Here is an 11,163-nt window from a genome sequence, read left to right on the forward strand (position 1 = left end):
CCCCAGGCCCCTACTATAAAATTAAGGCCAGACAATGTTTCCAGTCAAAACTCTTTTGGCTACTCCCTTAGGCCATGGGGATGACTGTCCTGGCAAGGGGGAAAGGCAGAACACTGCTCTCGAAGCAAGTTTAGTTGATAACAAAAAGTACAAATGAAGGTCTATACATATTTTATGAGCAGGGTTATTTTATATAAGTATCTGGCTCTACCCTTTAGAAAGTCCATATCCCATATGCATAGGACCTCTGGCAACAGGGGAAGAGAGAATAGTTCTGGAGATGCCATTATATAGCAGCTTTTCTTGGTACAGCTTCTGAGCAAGTTTGTCCAACTGCACAGACAATAGTGCAAGATTTCTGGACAATAGCACAAGATTTCTGGACAATAGCGCAAGATTGTTTACCTGTAAATTAAATGTAAAAAGTCCTGTTAATATTGTTATTGCAGTTGTAACAGAAATCCCAATCAGGACTAAGAAACATTGTTCTCCATGGAAAAAGGACTTTGCTCCTATATTTTTCATAGTGAAGTGCTGATGGAAACTCCTAGACTGACAGCTCTGGAGACTGAAGTATGTCATCTAGTGAACAGAGGCAGCAGCTGTTGAAGTTATGACATGATTGTGAAAAATGCTGGGAAATATTCATTTATTTTCATAAATGGTATGTGTACCTTTGTTTCTTGGATTATAGGCTATTTGGTTGCTGGAACTGGAAAGTAAACTGAAATCCTGGTGGTTTTCTACAGCTATTGGAAGGCAGACAATGGTTTTAGGTAGCTACAAATCACCTACTGTTACGGTGACAAATGGACATCAAGACCTATGAAATAACCTCAGACCGGGCTGGGACTTCTGGGACATGGGGGTGAGCTGGGGGGTTGGGAGAAGCTAGGCATATCCAAGGTGCTAGGTGAAGACAAATATTCATGTAGCCCTTTGGTTACCTTTAACCTTTCCTCACTAATTTCTGTGTTCCTGTGGGTAAAATAAATAATACCTTGTTTTGGATAAGTGGTCCTGCACCCCTGCAGTTATCCAAGGCAAGTCTCATAGAGATGCCAAAACCGTTTGGGCCTATTAAGGAAACATGGCAGGAGACCAGGGTGCCGAAACCTGGATTCCCAATCTAAAAATAGGCTGAATCCCAGAAGTTTGCTCTGGGGGAAATGCAGGCATTGGGTCTGCCACTTGAAAGGAACAGGAGGGAGAAATGATAAGTACAGCTACCGTGCCACCCCCTGGTCAGAAGAGACCACTTCTAAAGGGAAAAAGCATAGCTCCTGTGTCTTTCTTCCTAGAATGGCCTTTGTAAGACAGCTATTCAGAAAAGGCATCATCATGGATAACTATTCACCATCATCCAGACAAACCATCAAATTCTTCACATGGGCACTGGATCAGTCTTGGAATGGTAATGCCATCTGATGACTACCAACCTGGACTTGAACTTGAACCAATGACTTAATCATGCAACTCTTTGCAGCCTGCTGGATGTGCCATCCAAATCCCTCAGCAGTGAGGGTCTGCACCTCTGACTGCCAGGAGAGGCAGAGGTCAATTCCAAAAGTATAGCCCTACTTAAAAAGAGTAGTTTTACCGCTAGTTAAACTATTAGGTCTACCAGTAACATGATGTTCAACGCTTTCACCTTCTAAAACATGAAAAGAATGATGGGCAACAGCTTTTACTCAAGTTCTCTTGATTCCTCGAGGTTAATACAAACTAGGTCACAGAGTTTCTCGACATTTAAAATAAACGTCCTACTCAAGCAATGCGAACTTCTCTGAGTCACGGAGCATTCAGCCTAAAGAATGGAAATATTATAGCCATACACATATACCACCAACAGCAACCCTCCCCCCTGCCAAAAGAAAGAAACAGCAGATGATTTTGAACAGTTTCCTGTTAAGATCCCTTGAAAGAAATGCACTGCCTGACCGCCACACTTTCACCCTGCTTTCTGTTTTCTGAATTTCTCCTGACAGTTGGCTCTTTCGTTTGCCAGAACCACAACAAAGGACGGCCTTGAGTTTCCACACAGACCATTCCCCCCCTCCCCTCTCTTCTCTGATCATCTCACAAAGGTATTATTGTTGCTGGCTCACTGGGGCTCAGTGCACCTGAGGCAGATCAAAGGCACTTTTTAATGCCCGCCTGACCACACAGGTCTCTCTCCCACTGCATTAAATTAAACCCGATGATTAATCTCTATTGCCCGAGGGTCTCTCGGTACAAAGAAAGAGAGAGAAAATATAGATTTCTATCAAAATATGAGTATAATAAACTTTCATTTTATGGCCCTAATTAAAAAAAGGCACAGCTAATTTCAACCAACTGCAGCTGCATATACGTCTCATTAAAGTACACACACACAAAGGTCCTATGTGCTCTATATTCACTTGGTACAGTATAAGAAGGTACAGATAAAGAGCTGTTACACCAAAGGCCTTTCAGAGACTCAGTCCACAGCAGCTTGGCATTTGCTAATTATCTGTTGGTTGGAAATGGTGGTGCTTTTTTGAGAATTAAAAAAAAAAAATTGGCAGAGAGGACATCTATTAAAGGCTGAGTTGTAACATTTCACATTTTACCAAAAAAAGCCTATTCTTAGATTGGGACTGAAACTGTTAAGTGCCACTCCTTAACTAGTGATTTCATGCGACTTTATGCGTGTACTAGGATGTATGCACTTTATGCATGTACTAGGATCCCGATCAGCTTCAACAAAGGTTTCATGCCAGAGAACGGTGTCACTTAACATTGCTGATATCATTCAAGGGACCATCCCAAAGATCACATACAGTTATATTGGTGTAGAAGTGCTTATACTGGATTAATTTGAAAAGCAATATCATTTTTACCTGTATAACTGTGCACTGGTCTAATAAACCTTGTATCAGACTATGTATAGAGTGAAAAAATGAATCACTCCTTTAACCAACTTAGTGACACCAGCCAAACTTTTCAGGTGAAAAACAGGTCTAGGAGTAGTAGGATTTTAAATATAAAATAGGGTTTGTCAGGAATTCAAACATTTCCAAAGTGTGAATACAAGATTATATCCCACAGACTTCTAAAGAATGTAATTCCTTGCTAAATGCTTTGCTTAACGGAGATGGGCTTTTTCATGCCTAAAATGAAGTACCTGCTTCGCTAAACTGGGGCATGTGACAAGGTCATTTACTTAATAACATGCTGCTATCATGTCCTATATCCATGTATATATGGCCAAGACACGGGCATCATGATTAAGCTTGGCTGTGACATTTCTTTAAGTGTCTCCCTCTCTTCAGCATTTGAGGTGCCTTTCCTTGACAGCAGGCTCATTTCTGCCAAACTGTCCATCCACCCCCACCACAATTTGCTCATCTGGGAAAAATCCAGGTTATAATCAGTCTAAATTTAAGAGAGTAATGAGTTTTAAATAAAAAATATGGCAGAAAAGGGTACTTATCTAAATGGAATGCTTTCAGACTCATACATTTTAAAAAGGTATAAATTTCACAAGCAGACACTAAATTTTAATTGCAATCTCAGGAAAAGCTTTTTCGTTAATTCACCAGGAAAAATTAACAAAGTAAAAATTGCTTATCTGGGTTTTTTTGTAGTCATGATACGTATCATAATTCTATAGATCACTGCAGCTTTCCAAGGGAGATGGATTTATATTGATTGAGAGAGGGGGTGGGGGGGAGAAGGGCTGCCACTGAAGATGCGCACTGGTTCTCTGAAGACAGTACTCAGTAGCACATTAGTGACAGGCTTGCCGTGGATAACTCAAGTGCAGAGTTTTCAGCTCAGATTTCAAGCTGCTCTCTCAGCCACTCTCACATTGCATAGACTTTGCTTTTACACTTCATGTTCAGGTCTCTTCCCCCCATCCCCAGTATTGATTTCTACTACTATTAGAGCTGCTGCTTGGTAGCAAATGCATGGTGATATATAATTAATATCTAGAGGTAAAGATAGAATTACCAGCAGAATGGAAGGAAAAAAAAAAGGGGAGAGGAGACAAAGTTCAACTTCTCTTTAGAGCCCGAGCTGCTGCCCCACCACCCGAGTGATCATGTACCCCACCTACCCCCATGTGGCATGAAGATGTTCCACAGATCAGGGCAAGCCGAGAGGTAATGGGCTGATTTTCACAGGGCAGGTTATGTCCTTTCACATCTCCTCCAATGATGCCTATTAAGAAACGAAAAAAGGGGGGAATCCAATCTTAAAAAAAAGACTCTCACAAAATGGGAAGTTCTTAGGATGCAAGTTGCCAAGGATCTCATGCCGATTCCACAAAGCAGAAAGGTCCAATCAACAAGACTAATTTTATCCACACAGATAAACATGTATTCCCGTCTGCGATGGACCAGACATTCCTTAAGCGTTCGTTATTTTATTTCTGTCCCAGCAATACACAGAGGGCTCAGCTGCAATTCGAGTTGTACTGAAGCAAAGGGAGAATGAAGCAAAAAGATTTTTCCAGTTGTGGCTGCACAGAACAGGGGCAGAAAGTACTCTTCAGCTAACTCACCCTCTCTTAACTAAAGCTGAAACTCTAGCTGCTGCTGAAGACTAGTCTCCATGGGTGGATCTATGCTTTTAAAAAGAACTAAAGTCTTCAGGGGTGTGAAATAGGAGAAGAGCCCAGGAGCAGCTAGCAACTCAGCAAAACTGTCCAAAAACTCCTTGATTAGCAATCAAGAACAACGAGCCATTACGCCAACTGACCCCCTCAACTGCCTGAATAGTAATGCCACATCTGCTGCACTGCAGTGCAGAAATCAAAGCAGGGTGCTTCTATCCTGGGCAGAAAATCAGCTTCCCTGCATAATACATTCAGTCCAATTCGGGGAGGCTGATTTTGCAGGGAAAAAGTGTGTGTTGTATGTGAGAAAATGCAATACTAGTTGCACATTACAGTACACAAATGTATTAGTGTGAATCACAACTGCAATATGTAAACATGTCTTTGTATGGTTCCCACAAATTTCATGCATCCCAGAGTGAAGGACCCACTAATCACTGGGAAAATGTGTATTGCTTAGGATGAAATCCTCAGCTAGTAGAATTTTGCCACTGATTTTTACTGGGTTCCAGTTTTTGCTGTCAGTGTTTATTTCAACTTGAAAGCCACAGTGGGCTTGAAAATTTCTATTCATTATAAGTTAGATGGCAAACATGGGTGTAAACTTGAAACATGGATTATAACATTGTAATCATAAGAGCATGCCATTTAATTCAGTTCTTGGGACAAAACCTAAGTGCTTTTAAGAAGAGTATTTTCCATGTATCAGAATTATTTTATGTTCTGGGAGGGCTATAAATGTCTCTTGTGAAGGCTCCAAAGGGATGGACTCAACACAGAAAATTACAGTACCTTGCAAACTTCACATCAGTCAGTCTCAGATAGCAGGCAAAGCTAAGCAGGCACAATTTCAGTCCTTTTCCCATACTGACAAACTAACTAAAATACTGCACAGCAAGACATATAGTTTGAAAAAAAAAAAAGCCAAAAAAGATAATGGTGGTACCTTTTTAAAGGAACAGGTACGCATCTTATTCTAACTTTCTGAGGTCACATCTGTACAAGTCAGACCTCCTATGATGTTTTAACTCCAGGCTCTTTAAAATTAATGGAACAGGTCAAACGAAGGACATATATGTAGCCAGCTTCCAGTTTTCTATGTTTTAGTAACAGATTTCAGATGGACTAGTTTGGAAGCTATTTCTGACCTCTGGAGCAGTAAATATCAAATAACTCTTCAACTCCTCCCAACCCAGCTCACACTTCAAATCCATCACAGATTCCAGGACTCTGAACTTCAATATACCTAGTCAAGTAGAGAAATAGATTCTGTGTCAAAATTTGCTAACAATGAAAAGTAGACATCCATCATGTCACCTTGGCTTGGTGCGTAGTATGAGAAGGGCCTGTTTTCAATATTTTATCTTCATAAACCATTGTCTAACATAGGCAGAACAAAGTATTTCAGTGGAACAACTGTGACGTCCAGTGGAAGTTACTACATGATGAGCTATATTGAAGTATGCACATGTCTCAGGTTCTACCTTCTACTTATGGTGTACCTCTCACCAAGTGAGTGCATGCTAAAACATGGAGAAAATACCCAAAGATGAAACATTAGCATTTCAAAACATGGTGCCCCTTTTCATCAACTAAAACAGATCTTTATTCTCAATATTTCCTGGTCTAAGTTTACCATATTCTCTTCTGCCTCCATAGTATATGTGTTTCTTCAACTTTTTTCATCTTCTTATTTAAATGGCAGTAAATTTTAGTGTAATGCTATTTAACGTTCCTCCTTATTTTTATTAGCTTTGATTCCCACTGAAGATTCTCCATTCACTTTCTTTTCTGTCCTCTCCTTGTGCCATGCAAGTTTCCAAATGCCTTCTGGATGAAGTAGATGGGCACAGTTCTCATCATACCAGCTAAGGGGATGACGAGTTATCTATCTTTGAAAGATAGTCTTTGGTCTTAGTGATCCTCTTTCCGTGTCTGGTGTCCTGCCAGCTCACCTGCCTGCTCCCCGGTAGATGACTCAGTGTGTTGCTGGAGAGCCAAGCCTGCCAGGGACTGCAAACTCTAGGTCTTCCAGGGATTATGGCTCTGGAGAACTTGCCAAGCATTCAGCCTTAAAGCTGTGGCTTTCTTCTCGTTTATGGAGTTTTAAACTAGTTCCTAACTAAAACCAAGCCACATATCAGAATACTTAAATACTCTAAGAAACTGAATTAATTTCCTCTACCCAGATCAATCCATACTCTCTTATTACTGACCTCATATGAATCGGTCGGAAAGCAAATAGCGGGGTGCCTTTTTATACATACTCATGGATCCGAACATGGTTCTAACAAAAGATGATCCTTGGAATATGAATGAAACATTGCTTCCCACCCACATTTATTTCTTGAAGTATTATGTAGTTGGGAGCATGGATAGTAACTGTTGTTTACACCACGTTCTAATTCTTACAGTATATGAATTAGTGCAAATTTCCCCGGATCGTTTTCAGTTCAACTTTTTTCCCCCACACATAAGTAGTAACTTGTTGAATTCAGAAGAACTCCTAATGCTTGAAAGAATAGGTCATTTTCAATACAAACTACACCACCTGACTATCAAGAGACTGGAGGCAGCAAATAATTCTCCATGTTTAAATAAATGCATTGCTTTATTATACACACACGGTATGAACAGAGGAAGATGAGATGGAGAGATTCCCTAGTTAAACAGTCATGTTTTAAGCCTTTCATTATATTCCAGGAATCATTTATCAGAGGCTAACTGATATATGTTTATAGCAAAAGATCTGAGTGTATATTTTGTGTCTTGAAGGGAGAATTGGCTTGTTATCAAGAAGCTTATCTTTTACTTAGTGACTGGAATACTTTGAGAGAAAAACACCTATCCTAATGTGAAGTAAAAATTGAGACTGAGGACCTCACTTTGAAAGGTGGTTTCTAATTTTGCAGGCAGAGAACAAAGTTCAAAGGGCATATAATTTTACATGTGTATTTATGGACCCACATTCACATCACTTAGCCAATTAATGTAGTGGTTGCCAAGAAACTGGATAGATAAGGGGTTTACAATGATGGGAACAAAACTGCTCCTATAACTACAACAGATACCTAAAGAATAGCCAAAATGCTGAACTGCTTCCAAAAATCTACCATTTATTGTACAGTGGCATTACATATGCAACTGCATGGATGAGGGCTCCTGTATTAACACGATACTGCACCCTGAAGTGCTGCAATAGCTATACCAAATAGTTATTTGCCTCCATCAATAGCAGTGACAGGAGTTTCACATGGGATGCAACAGGGGCCTGTTCTGAGTGTGGCAACGTCTGATATTCTTATTAATGACTGTAACAGAACCAGGCTCTGGGGCAGCCAGGATGCCCCCTGATGGCTGTGTGACTCACTCAGCTCTAGCTCTGGGCACCCTCCCTCTTTCACCTTCTCTCCTGCCATGCCTTGCTTTTATTGTTATTGGGCTGAAGGAAGGCTGCCCAGTGTCCGAGAGTGAGTCCTGACCCATTAGCTGTTGCTGGGTCTTTCCCAAACCACGCTGATCTCTGCCCCACCCTCAAATGCTCAGTAGGCCCTCCAGGTCTGTCTGCACCCTGGGGCAATAGTTGCCTTAAGGACTAATTTTGTAACCTCCAATCTCCCCATGCAGCCATGCCTCACAGGTGTTACCAATTAATCATTTAACTGGGCACTCCAGTACCACACCTCTCCAGGTCTCTATGTTCTTGCTGGGACCTCAGCCTTCCTGGCCTCTGCCCCCTTTCCCTAGTTGAACTCTTTAGCCTAGGCTCATTGTGTCAGACCTGGCTTTTGGGCTCCAGCCCATCTTGTCCTTTTTCAGCTTTGGGCCCCACGGCTCTGGTCCCTCAGTCCTTGTCTATTAGTGCCTTAAGCCCAGTCCCAGGTGGGGCTCAAAGCAGTCAAGTGCCCTCCAGGCACCACTGGGATCTCCACCTCCCCTTACTAGTCCCACGAGCTTACAGCTGCATCATTGCACTTTGCAACACTGCAAAGTAAACTACATCCAGATGTAGTTTAGTTTGCAATGGTGCAAAGTCATTTAAAACCCCCAGAACTGGTGCACGTGTGATGTGTGATGCCATTAAGCCACACAAATTGTATTTTTGTCATGTGTACATCGTGACGACTGTCATATATAGAAGTGCCCTTAGTGTGGAACAGTGAGTTTAGCAATTTATCAGATAATATTAGACAAGTCCACAAGGTAGACGGTGAAGCTGCATCTCCCCTGTTTCCCACTTGTATGTTGTCTGTCTTTTGTACTTTGCATGCTAGGTCTTTAGGAGATAATTTCTCATTGCATGTCTTTACACATCCTGGCACAACAAGTCTCTGATCTCCAATGAGTTTGCAGGCACTATCCTAAAGTAAATGAATACGAGGAGGCAGAACCATGTTCTACTGTATCTTACTGACTTGAAAAGAGTTTTTTGCATTTTTGATACCAACAGAACAGTTGGTATCACATCCATCCTTGGGGTCTCTTGACTGGTAACAAAGGTTAACACTAAACATACTACAATACAAGAAGAACAAAGTAGCTGAAGAGGTGTTTTAGGGCTCCCAGCCTTTGGTACAGCATTGCTCCATCTCTGAAACAAATGTGTGCAGAAACACTCCTGCCTCCCATAATGTGAGACCAAACACAGAACCTTTCTGGATTATTAATGAAGTGCTCTCTCTTTCTCTCTCTCTCTCTCTAAGGGAGCAGACAATAACTTCTGAAATACTTTTAAGTGAAACACACTTGGAAACATTTCAAAACAGAATAATTTTAGCCAGGGGCCATACATGCAGCCCCTGTGGCATTCCTCAGCTGAAACATTTCAAAATGCTGTGGTTTCCTCTAGCACCAGCCAGAAGCAGTAGAGGAGGCTGCAGTGACCTGTGGTTCTGCTCCTCTGTCCCCGCAAAGGGACAAGAGTAGAGGGGACCTTGCCACTGCAATCCCAGTTCTCCAATCCCAATTCTCCTCTCCCCCCTTGGAGGGGAGGGGAAGAGAGGGCTGGGGGTGGAGAGCTGAGCAACAGTGGGGATGGCAGGAGGACAGGAGCTGGCAGGCGCCGGGCAGGGAGGATGGGGTAGGAGACACCTATGTCTGGCTCCTGTGTCCATGCACAAGTAACAGGGTCTGTTCAGCAAACTCGGCTGACACCCCTGACGCTGAGCACCAGCCTCTAACAGTCCTTTGTTGACTGCAGAGCCTTCCCCAGGCACCATCAGTGGCTCCCTTCTACCTTTGTGGCTCAAGCTGCAGTAAGAAAAACTCCACCACAATTCATCTGCAGCTGGGAAAACCTTTCTAAAAGCCCTTCTCAGCTCCTACTCAGTCTTCTGCCAGCTCTGCCCATTCTGGGCCAACTCACACTTCCCTTAGTCTCTGGTCCTGCTTCTCTGCTTTATGCAAGGAGCTTCTTCTGCTCGCACAGCTTAAGCCAGGGCCCAGTTCCCAGCACTGCTTCCCTCAGCTCCATCCCAGTCAGATTGATCCCATCTGCCCCTGGTGCAGGGCTTATATACCTCCACAACCTGCCTCTTCAGGCCTCTCAGAAGCTTGCCTTAAGGGCATGGTCCTCACTTTCTCACTCTCAGTAACAGGGCAGGGTTCCCTGTTACAAGCTGGCCTTTCGAAACATTTCAGTTGTTACTTCTGCCTGCACCCCATGTGTGGGAGGGACAGACTGTCAAACCTCCGGAGTTAGCTGCCGTCAAAATTCTGACACATAAGTGTCTGCTAATTAAAGGCCAGGTAACCTATGGGGATTTTAATGAGCACTGAAATAGGTTAGGTGTCTAACTCTCAGTGAAAGCCAATGGGAGTCTAGGCACGTATCTTTGTAAAGCACTTTGCAAATCCCAGTTTGTGCTTAAATTTGACTGTAAGTACCTATAATATTTTTGCAAATCCAGACCAGGCCAGCTTGCCAGAGCAGGATGCTCCATGAGTTCCTCCTCCAGTCAATACCCCTGCTTGTATCCCAGTCCCTGAATCTCCCTCCCACCAGGACTGCACAAGTTTTTGCACTACTAGAGCAGCAGCAAGCCTTGGGTGGCTCAGCCATGCAAAGAGAGGAGGTTGTTGGGACCAGGGAGTTTTCTTCTACAACAGAAGTCACCGAGATGCTCCTTCCTCTATATCTACCACCCTCACACCATTTCCCAAAGGAAATGATGTGATTGATGGGTCTGTGTATCTGCTCCATTTTAGCGCTATCAGCAAGGAGACTATACTGTGAGCTGCACAGCTCCTTTCAGATATTTATAAGCTATCAGCCACTCAGGCAAGGAACCTGTTCCTATCCCAGGGCATCGAGAAAAGCTCTATGCATACTCTTGTCTCCTCTGATGTTGCTTCAAAGCACCCATATACTTTACACAGAAGTTGCGCACAAGACTTCTGGGAAGTGTTTGAAGTTTCTGCATTACAGATGTGGTTTTGCTTAAAATTTGTTTGCTAAATTCAAAGTGGAAAAACAAATGTAACCCGGGCAGTACTCCAAGAGGTACCCCCTCTCCAACTGAAGGGGTCAAAGCAGGTGCACAAGCGCTGTGGGAGGTGTAGGGACTCTCCTCCCCCTA

The 11,163-nt window shown here is 42.8% G+C and overlaps 1 protein-coding gene across 8 annotated transcripts in view; it reads right to left on the reverse strand.

Moving 5' to 3' along the window:
• Positions 1 to 11,163, reverse strand: part of FGGY (FGGY carbohydrate kinase domain containing) — a 520,775-nt gene that overhangs the window by 93,033 nt on the left and 416,579 nt on the right. For all 8 annotated transcript variants that reach the window (XR_002094627.1, XM_019501213.1, XM_019501212.1 and 5 more), the window contains one exon: positions 4,085 to 4,188. Coding sequence is in view for 7 of the 8 variants with exons in the window: in XM_019501213.1 (XP_019356758.1) it covers positions 4,085 to 4,188 (104 nt within the window). In the remaining variant the exon portion in view is untranslated. The remainder of the gene's footprint in view (positions 1 to 4,084; positions 4,189 to 11,163) is intronic.

This window comes from Gavialis gangeticus, unplaced genomic scaffold (assembly GCF_001723915.1).
Source record: "Gavialis gangeticus isolate Ggan-Ray unplaced genomic scaffold, GavGan_comp1, whole genome shotgun sequence".
In the NCBI taxonomy this organism is placed as follows: domain Eukaryota; kingdom Metazoa; phylum Chordata; order Crocodylia; family Gavialidae; genus Gavialis; species Gavialis gangeticus.